The sequence below is a fragment of the Orcinus orca genome, chromosome 20 (assembly GCF_937001465.1).
Source record: "Orcinus orca chromosome 20, mOrcOrc1.1, whole genome shotgun sequence".
Taxonomy (NCBI): Eukaryota; Metazoa; Chordata; class Mammalia; order Artiodactyla; family Delphinidae; genus Orcinus; species Orcinus orca.
Window position 1 is genome coordinate 48,879,503 of NC_064578.1, and position 18,930 is coordinate 48,898,432.

Genomic DNA, 18,930 nt, shown 5'->3' on the forward strand with positions numbered 1-18,930 from the left:
AAAATGAATGAGCCGTCATTCTCACCAGCACTATTATTTGGTGATAACTGTAAAGCAACAGTTGTTGTCATTGTGATAGCTGTTTATTGAGTACAAACGATATACCAGGAATTGGGCTAAGCAGTTGCTTAAGTCTTACAAACCCTCCCGTGAGGTGAGTGCTGTTATCCCGTCCATTTTTCAGATGAGAAAACTGAGGCCTCAGGAGGAGAAGCAACTTGCCCAACAAGAACCCAGGGGATTTAAGCTTTTGAGCTTAGGAACTCAGGATCTGTCCTGATTATAGACTCGAATCTCTGCTCTGTCCCTCGCCAATCTTGAACTTTAGAAAGTCGCTGAACCTCTCTGCGGGCCTCAGTTTCCTCGCCTGTCACATGGGGATCCTTATATCGAAGCTTCCTCGAATCAGAACCCACCTCCTAGTGATGTTGCCCTAGTGACAAGTGTCAGCGTAGGCGCGGAGGGAGGGGCAGTACCGGAGCCTCGGCGGGAGCCCCGGGAGCGGGCGGGGACCCGAGAGCCCAGTTCTACTTCTTCTCTACTTCTTCCCCGCTGCAAGTCTGAGGAGGGAAGGGGTAGAACTTCCCCCTTCCCTCCCCTAGGCTTCGGCGGCTGAGTGATGCCAGGATTCCTGGCCAGGACCTGCGGCGGCCGCGCGACTGGCAGGGCGAGCGGAGGAGGCGGCGGCGCGCCGAGCATGGCCCGAGCCGCTTCCTTAGCTTGGCCGCCGCTGCTGCTGCTGTCCCTGCTGTCGCTGTCCCGGGCGCCCTCGGGAGCCGGTGAGTGACCCCACGCGGTCGAGCGGCCCCTGCTCCCCCTCTCCCTCCCCACCCGCCTGGGCCCGGCCCCCTGGGCTCCCCAAGGCAGAGCGCACCGCCCTTCGCTTTGTGCTCCCCTCCGCCCCAGGGATGGAGAAACGCCGGGCCGGGGCGGACTCTCCTGACGGCTTCCTGGAAAGCCACCGGACCTTGGGAGATTTCTGAAGGGCAGGGCGGGCCAGCCTCCGGGAAAAAATAAGATGGAAGGCGACTCACGCACGCCCGGGCACCACACCTCTTGACCCCGCTCGCTACAAGCGGACCCTTCTCCCCAGCCCCCAATAACCCGCTGACAATGACAGAGGATGCTTGATGCGGGGGGAGGGAGCAGCGGCACATAACCCCGTTGCCGTTGGACCCCACATGTCTGACTCTAAGGACACGGCCGTTCCTTCATGCATGCATTCATCTCACACACGTTTATTACAGAGTTCCTACTATGGGCAGCCTTCCAAGTTACTGGGGATACAGCACTGATGTCAGACGGCGGTGGGCTCAAAATAGCTTTTGGCGTTTAATACATGTGTGAGCTCAGGAAAGTGACCTAAGCTCTCTGTTTCCATAAAATGTGTGTTGGGGACGGGGCAGGGGGTGGAATTCTACCTACCTAGTAAAACCGTGTCTTGGGAAGATGCTGAGCTAGGTCAGATGCACTGGAGAAGAACAATAATGATAACGATAATTCATGTGAACAATAACAACACTGAATGCAGGCTCGGGGAAACCAGAGTCTGGCCATGTCCCAAAAGGTCTCAAGCCAGGCTCTGCCCCTCACTTGCTGGTTAGCTTAGGCAAGTAGCTTGAACCTGCAAGGCTCTCGTGCCCCCTCTGACCAATGGGGATGAAACTACTGGTGCTCCCAGTGTGGATCTCATGGGCCCTTGGAGAGGGTTGGAGGAGGCCTCACCTAAGGGAGCAGCCCAGTGCCTGGCACACAGTGGAGCTCCGGCCTAGCTATTACTCAGAGTACAAAGCCAGAGAAAGGCCACTTCATCCAGTTTCATCCTCATAGCGGTCTTGCCATCAAGAGAAGGAGAAGGAGACTCACTTGCCCAGAGCGGTCTTGCCTCATGGAGGGAGAAAAACCAAAGAAAAGAGGTGAGCCACATCAGGATGTCATTGCTAGAGCCCGGATTTTGGACCCAGGGCATGGAGGATGCAGACAGAAGGCAGAGTGGAAGGCTTTCTGGAAGGGTGACATGTCATTCTCAGAGAGACAATTTGCTGAAAGCCTGGGTGTTTTCTTTTCACCCATGAAGCCTACGTCGGCAGCTCATAAACAAGGGGGTTCCCAGGAGACTCATCAGAGAAGGAGACTCACTTGCCCAGAGCTGCACAGCATGTCCACGGTGGACCTGGCATTCGAAGCCAGACTAGCATGCTCACCGCTCCACAATCCCCTCGTGTCCAGACCGTGCCCTCCCTCAACACAGCACGCCCCAAGCACCCCAGTCCACTACCTCCCAGCCTCCTCTTCCTCATAACAATAATTATAATATTCCCCTGTATAGGGTGCTTGGCATATCTAATCACTTTACATAAATTTCCTCATTTAGTCCTCCCAACACCCTCTGAAGCTATAACCACCCCCATTTTACAGATGAGGAGACTGAGGCTCAGAGGAGTGAAACCAGCAGCACAGAGGCCACAGCTAGTGAGTAGCAGGACCGAGAGTCAAAGCACGTGACTCCTTCTCACCTTGTTCTTATCCTTATTATTATTAATAAGGACGCACAGCATTGTGTTTCTTGATATCGATAAAAGCCAACACATATTGAGGACCTACTGTGTGCAGGGGGCCCTGGGCAGAAAGATTTTCATCTGGAGCCTGGTGGATGAGAGATCAGGGGTCTTAATTGTAGATGGCCCAGGTTCAAATCCACCTCTGCCACTTGTGCTCTGCCACTTGTGACCTGGAGCACAAGACTCTGTGCCTTGCTTTCCCTCTAAAGTGGGGCTGACGGTAGTGCTTACCTCAAGGAGCTGTTTAAGGCCTGAATGCTGGGAGATGTGTAAAGTGCTCAGAACAGCCCCGATCTTTGTAAGCAACCCATGAATGTTAACTGTTCTTAGTCCCATTTTACAAACTAGGAAAAAGGATCAGAGAGGTTAAGGAAACTGCCGGAAGCCTCACAGCAGAGATCTGAGGGGATCCAAAATGCTGGGGCTATGATCACCTCCCTTCTTGTGCTAGGATCCCCTACAAACATTTTCCCAACCTGAGTCCGCACAGAGTAATAGCAGTAATACTTTATTTCATGTACTCTAAGCTCTAGAGTTTCTTCCCCTTTCCACACCTCTAAATCCAGGATGCTCTAACCACTGAGGACGGGTCGTGCTGTAAATGACATCTTAAAATTGATGACTCAGGGGTGATGAAAAAGTTTGTGGTGGTTGCACAACATCGTGAATGTACTTCCTGCCACTGAACTGTACTTTAAAATAGTTTAAGTGGCAATTTTAATTTTTTAACCACAATATTGACCACAATTTTAAAAAGTGATAATGCTGAGATAGAGGAAATACGGTAATAACAGCCCGACTGAACGGGAGCGACCAGGTTGCAGACCCAGTCCAGCCGCCCTCACCCTCATCCCTGGATCCGGACTGACCCTCCCCACCTCCCTCCTCCTCCCCACACACACTCCCAACTAAGGGGCTCCAAGACCCAGGTGAGCGACCTCCCAGGCGCCTCTCCCCATCCAGGTCAGGGACACCCGGGTGTGACTCGCCCCGCGTTTCCCCGCAGGGACCGAGACAATCGGAGTGCTGGCCCCAGCCCAGGTGCGCGGCTTCCTGGGCGACACCACAGAGCTGCCGTGCAAACTGCAGCCGCTGGGGCACAACGTGACGGTGACGCAGGTGACCTGGACTCGGCAGAAGCTGGCGGAGGCCTCCCGCAGCGTGGCGGTCTTCCACCCCACCCAGGGCCCCAGCTTCCCGGAGCCCGGCCGGTTGGAGTTCGTGGCCGCCAGGCCAGGCGAGGAGCTGCGAGACGCATCGCTGGCCGTGCGGGGGTTGCGCGCCAAAGATGAAGGCAATTACACCTGCCAGTTCGCCACGTTCCCCAACGGCGACAGGAGCGCCCGAACCTGGCTCCGGGTGCTTGGTGAGCCGGTTGGAGGGGGGCCGAAAGGGAGGGGTGTGGGGCGGGGTAGGGAGGGGAGAGCTGAAATAGACAGACTGGGAGGAGGGGATTCTGATACCCAGTGGGGCGGGGGGCGGGGCGGCGGGGGGGGGGACACCCTTGGCATTGTCATGGAACCATGTGTACTTTTTTTTTTTTGCGGTACGCAGGCATCTCACTGCTGTGGCCTCTCCCGCTGTGGAGCACAGGCTCCGGACGCGCAGGCTCAGCGGCCATGGCTCACGGGCCCAGCCGCTCCGCGGCATGTGGGATCCTCCCGAACCGGGTCATGAACCCGTGTTCCCCGCATCGGCAGGCGCCACCAGGGAAGCCCTCCATGTGTTCATTTTTATGAGCTCCAGGGAAAACATGACAGGCCCTCCTCTTGACAGCTGAGTACAAAGTCTCTGTGCCTCGTTTCCTCATCTGTGAAATGGAGATCCGCTATGAGGATGAATAAGAGCTGACGTTTCTTTTCTGCTTATGTGCCAGGAACCGTCCCAGGCCTTGCATGAATGACTCAGGAAAGATTAAGTGCTTGGAACAGTGCCTGGCACACAGTACCCAACCAAAGGCAACTGTCGTCATTTCAGAAAACTTGGGACTTCAGGTCTTATGATTTAGGATGAGGGTAAAACAGAACCAATGAGTCAAAGAGAAATCTTCAGTAACAAGAACACAGGTACTGAGGCGAAAGGAACCAAGTGAAACCCCAGGTCTTGGAATCACCAGAATGATTAAGAAATGGTCAAGGTAGGGGCTTCCCTGGTGGCGCAGTGGTTGAGAGTCCGCCTGCCGATACAGGGGACATGGGTTCGTGCCCCGGTCCAGGAAGATCCCACATGCTGCGGAGCGGCTGGGCCCATAAGCCATGGCCACTGAGCCTGCGCGTCCGGAGCCTGTGCTCCGCAGCGGGAGAGGCCACAACAGTGAGAGGCCCGCGTATCGCAAAAAAAAAAAAAAAAAGAAATGGTCAAGGTAGTTTTGGAGTCAGACAGACCTTGTGGGGAGGTCCAGCTCTGTCGCTGACACCTGTGTAACCTTGAGCCAGTCACTTTCCCGCTGAACCTCCAGGGCACGGCTCATCCCTCCCTCTCCTCCATGAAGCCCTCCGTAACCCTGCCCCCCAGATTCAGGCACCCCTTCTGGGCTCCCCCATCCCAGCCTTGCCCACTCTGAGTCCTCACTGCCTCGGGACGTCTGTCTTCCCCTTGGAAAGTCCACCCCATAAAGGCAGGGGTGGGGTTGTCTCGGTCGTTGCTGGGTCCTCAACACTGCCCATCACAGAGCCAGGCAATGTGTCCAATTACCAATAATAACATATATTGAGCACTTACTACACGCCAAGTACCATTTTAAGAGCTTTACCTGCAAATTCTCATCACCAGTGATCCTCTCATTACACCCAGTTGACAGACAAGGAAACTGAGGCATGGACTTGCCCAAGGCCACCCTACTGCTCAGGGGCAGAGCTGGGATTTGAACCTGGCCACATCCTGTCCCCTCAATGAGCCGCCCTCCTCTGCTGCTGAGATGTTTGTTGAATGACTGCAGGTGAGGAGTGACCCGTCCCTTTTGCTTCTTCCCCCCAGCCCAGCCCCAGAACAAGGCTGAGACCCGGGAGGTCCCGCGCAGCCAGCTCAGCCTGGAGCCTGTGCCCGTGGCCCACTGCATCTCCACGGGGGGTCGCCCACCCGCCCGCATCTCCTGGTCCCCGCCCCTCGACAAGATGGCCAATACAAGCCAGGTGCCAGGGCCCCTGCCCGGCACTGTCACCGTCATCAGTCTCTTAACCTTAATACCTTCCAGCCATGTGGATGGCAAGAATGTCACTTGCAGAGTGGAGCACGAGAGCTTCGAGGAGCGGGTGGTACTGCCCATGACCCTCAGCGTGCCCTGTGAGTGGACCCAAGTGTGAGCAATGACAGGAGGGTCTGCCGGGCTGTCTCTACCCTCCCCCACCATTGTCTACACTGACCCCCCCACCCCACCCAGGCCACTTCCAACCTCACCCCCTTCATCCTCACTGGCTTCCCTGGTTACTGCCTCCCCCCCGTCCGCACATCGCCTACACCGGCTCCCCCGGGCCGTAAACGGCACTGTCCTTCACTGTCTACACCAGCTTCTTCTTTCTTTTCTTTTGGCTGCACCACGGGGCATGCGGGATCTTAGTTCCCCAACCAGGGATTGAACCCGTGCCCCCTACAGTGGAAGCACAGAGTCTTAACCACTGGGCTGCCAGGAAAGGCCTCGACCAGCTTCTCAGGCCACAGTCCACACTGCTCCCCGATTGTCTACCCTGGCCACTGCCTACACTGACGCCCCATATGGGCTCCTCTGAGGCCAGTCTACACACAGTGCCTACACCTGCTTCCCTGGGCAACTGGCCACACTGACCTTGTGCACACTGCTACACCAATTCCCCACCATCTACACCAACTCCCTTGTCCGTTTCTACCCTGCCTTACCAACCATCTACACTGGCTCCTCTGGGTCCCAGACAGCGCTGCCCTCACTGTCTACACCAGTCACGTAGGCCACCAGCTGTGGGGAGTTGGCACTGTTCCCTGTGTTGTCTAGAGAGGTGCCCGTGACCACTGCTGCACTGAAAGCCTGCATTTTCTACACGGGTTCTCCCAGGCACTCTCTCACACCGACCCACAACATTGTCTACAATGGATCCCCTGGAGAGAGGTCTACACTGGCTCCAGTGTAGTCTATACTTCTTTCTAGCCCACTGTTGTCTACGGGCTGTGTCCTCCCATCACTGTCTATACCGAATACTGCCTCCCCAGTAGGTGCTGTACTGATTCCCTCAGCACCCCCCGACCTCACACACACACAAACACCCTGTCTCATTGGCCTTCCCTCTGGGGACTTTGAAAATCTCCCCTGTCGATCACATTTGAGTTGGAGAAGCAGCAGGCTGAAACAGGGTCATCCAGGATTCTTTCCTGCAGGACTTATCAGAGCCTTGAATATACTCCTGTGTATTATGAGCGCCAAGGAGGCCTCTTCTCACAGGACAGCCCAGGCACACCAGGATCTGGCTTTACCCAGGAAAACCAGTAGAGAGAAGCAGGCCCTGAGAAGCCCTCTCTGTGCCCCACCTCCTGGCACCCTGCTGAGGACTCCCAGACTTCTATTCTCGGAGCCGGGGGGTAGAACCCATCTCCCCAGACCCCTCGGAGGCCTCTCCACCTTCAGCTGTTCCCCAAAACCCACCAAGGCCCTTTTCCTGTTGTGACATGAATCCCAATTATCTTTAGGCCCCTCCGAAGGCTCTCTGTCTCTGAGCCAGTCCCCCCATTTCCCCCAGACCCCCCCGAGGTCTCCATATCCGGCTATGATGGCAACTGGTACATCGGCCGTAGTGAGGCCTCCCTGCACTGTGACGTCCGCAGCAAACCGGAGCCCACAGGCTACGACTGGAACACGTGAGTTCCTGGGTCAGAGGGAGGAGGGGCTGGGAACCCAGCTCCCTGGGTCCTGAGAGATGAGGGGGTTGGGGACCTCGACTCCTGGGTCTGAGGGAGGAAGGTGTAGGCAGGAAAGTAAAAAGAGAGCAAGCAGTTAACTGGAGGCCCCCAGGAAAATGTCTGGCTTGCACGTGCAGAGTTTAGGAAGTGCTTTAGTCCAGGTGTGCTGACACACCTGCTCTTTACGGCATGCCTGCTGTACTTAGCTTGAAGCCACGTGATCCCCACACTCCAGGCAGAGTCTGCACCATGGCCAGGCCTGGATTAAAGATTAGCTCGGCCGCAGGAGCTGCCATCATCTGCCCGGGCACACAGCCGTGGGGCACAGAGGTGAGCCTCCCATCGGCGTCTCACTCCCAACCTCTGGGCTGTGCCACCTCCCCAGCCGTCACGTGTTACCTGCCCAGTCACCGCTCACAGAGCAAATACTGTCCCGCCCCCGTTCTCTTGACTGACGGGCAGAGCAATGAGAAAATTTCCTCAAATTCATACCGAGGCCGGGGTTACAAGTGGGGGAAGATAAAGGCAAAGGGGTAAATTGTTTTATGTAATTTTTTTAAACTTAATTATTTGCTTGCTCCAGGTCGTAGTTGCGGCACACGGGCTCCTTAGTTGCGGCATGCGAACTCTTAGTTGCGGCATGTGGGATCCAGTTCCCCAACCACGGATCGAAACGCCCTGCACTGGGAGTGCAGAGTCTTATCCAATGCACCACCAAGGAAGTCCCATGTTTTATGTAATTTTTATTGGGCCTTTTTTTCTTATTTCAAAAATAACTTAGCATGGTAGAAACTTTAGACAATACGGTTATGAGTAAAAAGGAGAAAATAGCATCTGTAGTCATGTACCCAGTCACCTCCAGAACGCCTCCACCGTTACCCTTTGTTATATATCCTTCCCGTCTTTTTTTCCAATATTTCTAAACAAAAACTGTGCTGTATGTACAATTTAAAATTTTTTCCTCGGGTTTCCCTGGTGGCGCAGTGGTTGAGAGTCCGCCTGCCGATGCAGGGGACACGGGTTCGTGCCCGGGTCTGGGAAGATCCCACATGCCGCGGAGCGGCTGGGCCCGTGAGCCATGGCCGCTGAGCCTGCGCGTCTGGAGCCTGTGCTCCGCAACGGGAGAGGCCACAACAGTGAGAGGGCCGCGTACCGCAAAAAAAAAAAAAAAAAAAAAATTTTCCTCAATCTCATGAACACCTCTCCATGTCAAGACACATAGATCTATTTTCCCCCAACACTTTATGAGGAAATTTTTCACACATACAGAAAAGTTGTAAGAATTTTCCAGTGAACACTCAAAACCCCACCACGTGGACTCTCCCTCTGATATTTTCATGTACTTCTTTATCACATTCCTGCCCATCAGTCCATTTCTGTCTCCATCTAGCCAACAGTCCTTATCTTCTATGCATTTCAAAATACCCACAGCCCCCTTCTTCATGGTGCTGAGATTCCATCATAGACGAGCCCTTCAATGATTTAACCAATCCCAAATGGGGACACGGAGGTGCTCTCCTGTTTTCGACTATGCAAATGCCATGGTGGTGAGCATGCCCGTCTGTCCATCTCTGTGGGCAGCCACAGTCGTGTCTCAACGGTTGGCCAGAGGAACTGCCGGGCGAAGGTTTTCAATTGGTATTGATGGCTGGCCGTTAACCTCCCTGCCCCAAAGCGCCATGATTCAGGCTCACGAGCCACACAGCCGGGTTTCCGTGCCAGCTCTGCAGCCCAAACCCATGCCTGCGTCTCCTCCATCCATTAAACCAGTGTTTCTTGACTGCTCACTGTGTGCCAGATGCTGCTGACCCACAAACCTTGGTAAATAAAATAGACCAAATTCCCTCCCCTCTCAGAGCTCCCATTCCGATGGCGGAGAGAAACAATTGAACAAGATAACATGGGAATTCCCTGGTGGTCTAGTGGTTTGGATTCTGCGCTTTCACTGCAGGGGCCCAGGGTTCAATCCCTGGTCGGGGGACTAAGATCCCACAAGCCTCAGGGCGTGGCCAAAATAAAATATATTTTTTTAATTTTAAAAAGTAAACAAGATAACGTTGTCAAGAACAGAGTGTGTCAGGTGGTGATAAATGCCATGGAAAAGATAAAGCAGAGGAGGAGGGTGAGAAGGGGGTCACTGCAGTTGAAAGAGGGTGGCCAAGGAAGGCGTTACAAAGGTGACGTCTGAACAGAGGCCTGAAGGAGGTGAGGGTGGGAGGTATGGGTACCGATGGGAAGGGCATTCCAGGCATAGGGAACAGCATATGCGAAGACCCTGAGGTGGGAACATAACTGGAGTGTTCGAGGATCAACAAATAGGCTACCATGTATATAGAGGCGAGAGCAAAGGGGTCAGTGGCATCAGGGCGCCAGCTTGTGTGGGACCTGTGCCCGTGCTAAGGAATTTTCCTTTACTGGAGGGCTCTGGACAGAGGAGGGACTTGGGCTGACTTAGTTCTTTTTTTACATATATAATTTTTTTTATTTTATTTATTTTTGGCTGCATTGGGTCTCTGTTGGTGCGCGCGGGCTTTCTCTAGTTGCGGCAAGCGGGGGCTGCTCTTAGTTGCGGTGCTCGGGCTTCTTTGAACCCGTGTCCCTTGCACTGGCAGGCAGATTCTTAACCACTGCGCCACCAGGGAAGTCCCCGAGCTGACTTAGTTCTAACAAGGTCTCTCAGATGCTGAGTGGGGGACAGAGCGGGGTGGGAGTGGGTGTGGAAATAGGGAGCCCAGTGAGAAGGTTCCCCCAGGAGTAGGGGGAACAGACCAGGGTGGTAGCCGTGGTCCTTTGCTCTCACCTCTATATCCACAGTGGTCTCCTTGTAGATCCTCAAACACTACAGTTATGCTCTCACCTCAGGGTCTTCACATATGCTGTTCCCTATGCCTGGAATGCTCTTCCCATCGGTACCCACACGGCTCACCCTCACCTCATTCGGGCCTCTGCTCAGGCCCTGAGGAGTCGTCAGACTCAGGCTAGATTCTGAAGGTGGGGCAGACAGGATCTGCCAATTGGCTGGATGGGAGTGTGAGAGGCAGAGCTGGGAGAACTCCAGGCTTGCTCTCAACTTGTACTGTAGATGGCGTGAGGGTTTCTGTATTCCTGGCATACAGTGAGTGCCCCATCACCTGTTATTCTAGGCCTCCAACTGAGGCCACTTCCTCACCCATCTGTCTCTCCTAGGATCATGGGACCCCTGCCACCCTCTGTTGTGGCCCAGGGTGCCCAGCTCCTGATCCATACCGTGGACGAGTCCATCAACACGACTTTCATCTGCCTTGTCACCAACGCCCTAGGGACTGGCCAGGCAGAAGTGACCGTCCTGGTCACAGGTAAGAAGCCCCCTGGGTGGGGAGAACAGAAAGATCAAAAGAGGAAATCGCGGTAGGATTCCCTCTGAAGGAGGAGTTTAGAGGTGGTCCCTGGTTAAACGAGTCCCTCAGCCACAAGAATGCTCTCTAGCTCCCATCCTTCCCCTAAGCCCCCTCACGGAAGGTTCAACAGGATCAGCTTTACCCTCTGTTAACTCAACATCTGTACCATTGGAACCACTGTACAGCCACCTGGACACAGCCCCTCTACAAACCCAGGCTGGGGTAGTTGCGTGATGCCTTTTCCCAATGGACTCAGGAAGGCCTTTCCAAATGTATTAGACAGAACTCTATCATTTGCAGTTGATAGAAGCACAACTCAAAATAGTCCAAGCAAAAATGGGACGTTATTGGAAAGACACCTTCAGGTATGGTTAGATCCAGGTGCTCCAACTATGTAACCCAGGAACTTTTCTTGACCTCTCTTGTCTCTGCTTTTCTCTATGCTGGCTTTATTCCCTGGCAGCCTTTCCCCTCAGGAAGGTAAGATGGTCCTCAGCAGCTACAGGCTCACAGCCCACCAGTTTAGAAATCCCAAGGGAAAGAATACACCACTTTCAATAATCTAGCCAAAATCCCAGGGCTGGCTCTCATTGGCTCAACTTAAGTCACAGAACACCCCCACCCCCATGAACCAATCACAGTAGCCAGGGAGAATGGAATGCTCTGATTGGCCAGGCCCAGGTCAAAGTCCCATCCTAGGAACCAGAGGGTGGGGTCAAGTCCACCTAAACCATAGAGACTGAGGGAAGCAGAGTGGTAGCTTCCTTAAAAAACGAAGGGTAATATTTTGGGGGCAGGTAAAAAGCCCAAAGTCTCTCATCTTAAATCTCTCCTTCCTTCTCTTCCTGCAGGACTTCCCAGGGAGCCATCACATTCGGGCTTGTCCCCTGAGATCATTATCATCCTGACTTTCACTACCATCCTGGTTGGTCTACTCCTGCTGGGGCTCCTGATTTATTTCCGGAAATCCAGAAACTCCCGTGAGTCCCCTTTTTTTGCAACATCCCCCGCCTGTCTGCCATAAATGAACATCACCACAGCTAACATAATTGAGCACCTACTATGTGCCAGGCTCTGCACTAAGCCTTCCACGTGGCAGCCTCTCACTGAATCCTCACCCCAATACCATGAGGTTCTCTCATTTGACAGACGAGGACACTGAGACCAGGCAGTTTGATTCACTGCATCAGTGATTCATTTTACACAGTGGGAGCAGCGCCTGTAGATCCTCAAAGGCCAAAGTAAGGATTTGGCTTTTAATCCAGGTGACGCAGGAGCTCCTGCCGGATGGATGGAGGGTGGAATAACATTTAACCCCCACCCCAGCTTTCTTCCCTCTGTCTTGCTCACGACTGGCTCCCTCCCTGCTCGCACGGAAAGGAGGGGGGTGGCAGGAACTGGTGCCCCGATCCCGAGCTCTAAAAGGATCTGATGTTCTCTCACCTCAACGGCTTTGCAAGCCTGTTCTGCTGCCTGGAGCAGCATCCCCACAGCTCCCTCTGCCAAAGCCCTGCAGCTAATTCTGTAATCAAAAGAGCTACATTTTGCTGAGCACTTTCTCCATGCCAGGCACTTTCTGCGCACAACCCCCTTGAATGCTCACAACCACCCTGCAAAGAGAGTCCCGCTATAAGCCCATTTTACAGATGAGGAAATGTTTGCTCAGAGAGGTGATGTCACCTGCCAGCTGGCACACAGCTGGAAAGTCAAGAGTAGAAGGCAGTTCTGTTGGCTACAAAGCTTTGTTCCTTCAACCACTAAACAAAATGGCCTCCTCACATCCCAGCAGGAGGCCCCCTCCTCCAGGAAGCCCTCCCTGATCTTTCCCGAAATGAGCCAAGCACCTGCTCTGGGCTCCCCCACCCCAGCCTTGCCCACTCAGGGACATCACTGTGTGGGGACTTGTCTGTCTCTCCAGTGGACTGGGAGCCCCAGGAGGGCAGAGCTAGAAGTGTCATGGTCATGGCTATGTCCTCAGCACCACCTACCACAGGGTCGGGCACAAAAGAGGCATTTGAGTAAGTGTTTGCTGAACGCATGACGTCCAGAGCCAGATTACCTGTATCTAAGCCCACACTCTACCGCTTCATTGCGTCACCATGGGCAAATGCCTTACTCTCTATGACTCAGTTTCCTCCTCTGTGAAATGGGACTGACTGTACCTTATAATATAGGTACAGTACTTAGTGCAGCATTTGGCACCCTGTAAGCCACACACTGGGTGTATATATAAGCTATGATTATTATCACTATTACTAATACGCCTATTGTTATTACCATAGGCACCATGAGAAGAGGGATTTTTGTCTATTTTGCTCACCACATCCATATCCCCAGCACCTAGAATGCACCTGGCACAAAGTAGACATTTTCTATTTGCTGAATAAATCCCTGTTTGATGGTTGAGGAAACTGAGGCACAGAGAGGTTAAGTCAATTACCCATGGTCACACAGCTGCTAAAGGACAGAGCTGGGATTTGAACCCTTCCATCTGGTTCCAGAGCCTGTGCTCAGTAAATATTTATGTATACTTAATAACTGAATGAATAACTAGATGAAGCCTATACCCCAGTTGTGTTTTATACACGTAGAAACCATTCGGGGAAGCGATTCCCCCACATCAGTAGCAGAGCCAGGACTTAGAGTTCAGGGGGCCTGGTCACCCACACGTGCCTTCCTCCCATACCTTCCAGCATTGTCATTCACTTCTGACCACTTCTCCTCCTGTCTCCTCAGGTTGGAACCTGCGCAGCTCGTCTGCTAATGGGGTAGGTGTGGTAATGGAGCTGAGAAGGGTATGGGGGAATTCTGCATGAACCACAGATTAATCACTGTGGGCTTTCCCAAGGAGGGGCCAGGCCTCTATGGGCACCTGCAGCACTTAACCAAAAGTCAGCACGGCCTCAGGAGTCAGGTCCTGGATCTTTTCTTCAAAGGCCTCGAGCATCAGTTCCCAAACCCTTCCTGCTGGGCAGAATCCCTGTAAGGTTTGCTGAAACGCAGGTTCCAGGAACTCCCTGGCGGTCCAGTGGTTAGGACTCCGTGCTCTCATTGCCGAGGGCCCGGGTTCAATCCCTGGTCGGGGAACTAAGATCCCACAGGCCACACGGTGTGGCTGGCACGCATGCCTGCATGAATAAATACATACATACATACATACACACATACTGCAGGTTCCTGGGCTCCACCCGCTGAGGGTGGTCTGGTGGGTCTGTGCTGGTGCCTGGGGACCTGAATTTTCATAGGCACCCCGTCCCTCCCCTCCCTACTCATGACCACACCTGGAGAAGTGCTGCCCTGGCTTCCAGGGGCGGGGAGAGGCGCAGGCCTGCAGCTCTTTGCATGCTGGGCTTCAGCGGGAAGCATTGTTTTGGAAGGGCCTGAGGCTAAAGGTTGTGTATCCCCCCTTCCAGAATGTCATCTATTCAGCTGCTGGCTGTAATGCCAGCTCTCCCCAGGATCCACCGACAGAGGGCACGAGGTGACAGCATCGGGACTGAACAGAGAGAGTCCTCACTGGAGCTGGTGAGGAAGTGGGCCTCGCAGCTGGACACCCACCCCACCTCCATGGATGACGTCTCCCTCCAAAGACACCGGCCACCCTTCCCGTGCCAGACCTCAAGAGTGTCCCCTCTGCCTCACAACACAGTTCAGGGGTCCTCAAGACCAACCCTCAGGTTGAGTGACTCCGTGTAAGGAGTCACAGAACTCAGGAATGCTGTTTACACACGGTCACGGTTTACTACACTGCAAGTGTGACAGAGAGTTCAAACTGTCTGTTGGAGAAAATACCTTAGGGAGATAGAGATCTTGGGGCAGAATGCAAGGCATGAGCCACTCTGCAAGAGCAATTGAGAAGGGTTGGGGCTTCTCTCTAGGCAGATGGGAGAAGGCAGAACAGAGAAGGACGGGAAAGAGATGCGACCCAGCAGCATGGGAGTGGTAAGGGGGTGACAAGGCCAGTGGGGCTCCACAGCGTCAGGGACACAAAGGGAGACTGGTTGCCTTGCTGCCACATAAACCCCTTGTCCGTCCCTAGCCCCCAAACACCTCATTAAAGTTTATTTATTACACCTCAAGTGGCTGTGTGCGAGGGGACCTTTTGTGGGAACTGAGGAGGGACAGAGTTTTGCATGGACCGTCACCATGTGAGACAGAACCAAAGGCGTGGAGGGAAGACCTTGGATCAAGAGGGCCCCAAGGACACGAATCCCCAGGGTTCTCAGACACCAGGGGGAGAGCATGTCTTACTTCTCTCTCTCTCTCTCTTTTTTCAATTCTTTTAACTACAAAATACAGGCATACCTCGGAGATATCGCGGGGTCAGTTCCGGACTATCGTGATAAGCAAGTCACGCGGATTTTTTGGTTTCCCAGTGCGTATAAAAGTTATGATGGGAATTCCCTGATGGTCTAGCGGTTAGGATTCAGCGCTTTCACTGCCATGGCCCGGGTTCCATCCCTGGTCAGGCAACTGAGATCGCACAAGCCATGCGGCACAGCTAAACAGAAAAAAAAAAAAGTTATGTTTACACTATACTGTAGTCTATTAAGTCTGCAATAATATCATGTCTAAAAACAATGTACACACCTCAGTTTTAAAATGCTTTATGGCTAAAAAATGCTAACCACCATCTGAGCCTTCAATAAGTCGTAATCTTTTTGCAACAGTAACACCAAAGATCATTTTTGTCATCTCTATGTTACCCCAACTTTTAAAAATTAATAACGTAATATACCCAAAAACCATTGAACTGTGCCCTTTAGACAGGGGAATTGTATTACCACAAACTTGGTGGCTTGAAAAAACACGAAATTATTTGTTTACAGTTCTGGAGGCCACAATTCTGAAGCGAGTCTCAGGGGGCTGAGATCAAGGTGTCGGCAGGGCTGGTTCCTTCTGGAGGCTCCAGGGGAGAGGCCCTTTCCTTGCCTTTCCAGCTTCTAGAGGCGGCCGGACTTCCCTGGCTTACGGCCCTGCATCACATCACTATTTCTCTCGCTGCTACATCATCACATTGCCCTCTTCCTTCTTTGACCTTCCTGCCTCCCTCTTTCCCCTATGAGGACCCTTGTGATGACATTTAGGGCCCACCTGGACAATTCAAGATTAACTCCCCATCTCAAGGTCCCTAATTTAATCACATCTGCAAAGTCCCTTTTGCCATGGAAGGGGACATATTCACAGGTTCCAGGGATTAGGACCTGGATATCTCTGGGGACTCATTATTCTATCTGCCACTTCTACCCTGGGCCCCTGCTCCATCTCAGATAACCGTGGCACTACTTCCTGGTAAGTTTATTGATGCACAAACATATACATATATATTCTCTTCCCCACAATAGGTAACATCTCATACACACTGCTCTGACCTTGCTTTTATTACTGAAGTTTTCTGGAAATTCAGAGAGAGCACCTTCAGCCTTTCTATAGCCACACGGCCCTCCTCCACAGGGGAATGTCCAGGAGCTTTTCAACCAGGCCCCTATGGATGGATATTTGTGTTGGTTCCACCCTTTTACTATTAGTACCATGTTGCAGTGCATGACCTTGCATGTGTATTGGGACACACCCTGGAGGTGGAATTGCTGGATCAAAGAGCAGAGCCCCTGTCGTTGTGACAGACGCTGACAAATGGTCCCCCATAGAAGTCATGGGTCTCTGTTCCTACCAGTGATGGACATGACAGCCTGTCTTGGGGGGAAGATGTGTGGATTTCACAGAGCCAAGAGTCAAGAGTGGACCCAGAATTTTGGTATAGACGTTGTGTAAACTTCACATTAGACTGAGAAAACCACAGTTATCCACATTGGAGAATGGGGAGGAGAGGGTCTGATGAAGATCGTGGAGAGGCTTAGAGAGCCCCAAACCCTCCCCATCCCCGGCTGCTTCTGCACAGAGTAAGTGGAGCGGGGGCTCAAACCAAACCAATACCATCCTGCTTTGAGTTACTGCGAGATCCCCAGAAACCTCTGGACTGCAGATTTCTCAGGGTGAGAATGCCCGCGCTACTGAAATCTAACTTATTAAAAAAATGATGAGGACTTCCCTGGTGGCGCAGTGGTTAAGAATCCGCCTGCCAGTGCAGGGGACACGGGTTCGAGCCCCGGTCCGGGAAGATCCCACATGCCGCGGAGCAACTAAGCCCATGCGCCACAACTACTGAGCCTGCGCTCTAGGGCCCGCGAGACACAACGACTGAGCCCGCACGCCTAGAGCCTGTGCTCCGCAACAAGAGAAGCCACCGCAATGAGAAGCCCGCGCACCGCAACGAAGAGTAGTCCCGGCTCACCGCAATTAGAGAAAAGCCCATGCACAGCAACAAAGACCCAATGCAGCCAAAAATAAAATAAATAAAAATTCATTTAAAAAAATGATGAAATGACCCAGGAATTCCACTCCCAGGCAGATACCCAAAAGAACTGAAAACAGGTACTTAAATACATATGTGTACACGAACGCTCATGGCAGCATTGTTCACAATAGCTAATCGTGGAGACAACGAAAATGTCCATCAATAGACGAATGGATCAACAAAATCTGGTCTATCCATGCAATAGAATATTATCCAGCCATGAAAAGGAATGGAGTACTGATCCACACTACAAACTTGGAAACATGATGCTAAATGAAAGAAGCCAGGCACAAATGGTTACGTCGTGCATGACTCAGTTTATATGAAATAGCCAATACAGGCAAATCCACAGAGACAAAGAGATATGGGAACATATGTGTATGTATAACTGATTCACTTTGTTATAAAGCAGAAACTAACACACCATTGTAAAGCAATTATACTCCAATAAAGATGTTAAAAAAGAATGTATATATGTGCACATATATGTATATATATATATATATATAATCACCTTACTGTACAACAGAAACTGACACAACATTGTAAATCAACTATATTTCAATTAAAAAAAAATCCATAGAGACAGAAAAGACATTAGTGTTTGCCAGGGCCGGGGACAATGGGGAGTGACTGCTTAATGGGTTCAAAGTTTCCTTTAGCACGATAAAGATGTTCTGGAAACAGCGGCGATGATTGCACAACGTCGCGAACGTACTAAATGTCGCTGAATTGTACACTTTAAAACGGTAAATTGTATGTGGGTTTTATCACAATAAAAAAAAAATTTAATTTTGATAGAAACATTTTTTTCATTTCCCAGCGCTTGCTGGCAGAATTTTTAGGAACCAATTAAATTCACGAAGGATAGGTGAATCGTGAAAGAAAAAAATAATATTCTAACTGTTAAAGAAAAAAACTACTTAATGACATCAGTTAAAGCAAAAGGCAGACTTTATTCAAGGGGAAGGGGTCATCGCCATAGGTGTAGGGAGCGTCTGCCATAAGGAAAAGAGATTGGACCCAACTCCAAATACAGCATGTGCACGTGAGGACTTATAGCCAAGGAGCAGGCTGGGAGTCAGTGCATGGAAAACAACAGAGCAGGACCCTGCGGGGCTCCTAGACACGGGAGCCTTTCTGTGCCCCCCTGTTTCTTGATTACAGGAAATCGGCTTCATTCAGCCTCCATGACCTTCCCTGAGTTCCAACAGCAGGTTCAAACAGTTGCTGATTAGGCAAGGGAGGGGATGCAGAGGCGAGGGAGGAACAGTCAAAAGAAACAATAGTGCAGCCTTGGGGCAACGTCCTGGTTCCCCCTCAAGGGATACACATAACAATATCTTTGAGCTGTTTTGCAGATACTGAAGCCCCCACCAGGTGGGAGAAGTTAACGGTATGCTGCCCACAAGCACGGAGACTCCAGACTGGCTGGAACCAGAAGGTTGATGATGCCGACTCCCAATTACCTCACCACCAAACAATCAGAAGAATGGCGGTGAACTGACCACGCCCTCTTTGAACCACTACTTTAAAACTCCTCACAGCCCCCTCCAGGTTGGGACACACAGTTTTGAGGGCATTAGCCCACTATGGCCCCCTTTGCCTGGCAAAGCAATAAAGCTATTCTTTTCTACTTCACCCAAAACTCTGTCTCCAAGATTTACTTCGGTGTCAGGGTACAGAGGCTGGATTCAGCGTCAGTAGCCTTAAGGGTAAGAAGGATTCTGGCTACACTGACCTAACGGGATTCTTGCTGGGTGAGATGTCACCT

The 18,930-nt window shown here is 52.1% G+C and overlaps 1 protein-coding gene across 3 annotated transcripts; it reads left to right on the forward strand.

The window, feature by feature from the left end:
- Positions 1-449: 449 nt before the first annotated feature.
- LOC101274185 (PVR cell adhesion molecule) lies at positions 450-14,880 on the forward strand. Of its 3 annotated transcripts, none has more exons than XM_033430772.2 (8): positions 450-779; positions 3,568-3,927; positions 5,538-5,843; positions 7,265-7,382; positions 10,611-10,759; positions 11,653-11,781; positions 13,538-13,569; positions 14,215-14,880. In XM_033430772.2, the coding sequence occupies exons 1-8, from the start codon at positions 620-622 to the stop codon at positions 14,284-14,286; spliced, it is 1,326 nt and encodes a 441-aa protein (XP_033286663.1). In that variant the 5' UTR covers positions 450-619; the 3' UTR covers positions 14,287-14,880. The 3 variants fall into 3 exon arrangements, with proteins under 3 accessions (XP_033286663.1, XP_049559547.1, XP_049559546.1); XM_049703589.1 differs by lacking the exon at positions 450-779 and adding an exon at positions 1,072-1,916; XM_049703590.1 differs by lacking the exon at positions 5,538-5,843.
- The last annotated feature ends 4,050 nt before the right edge of the window (positions 14,881-18,930 follow it).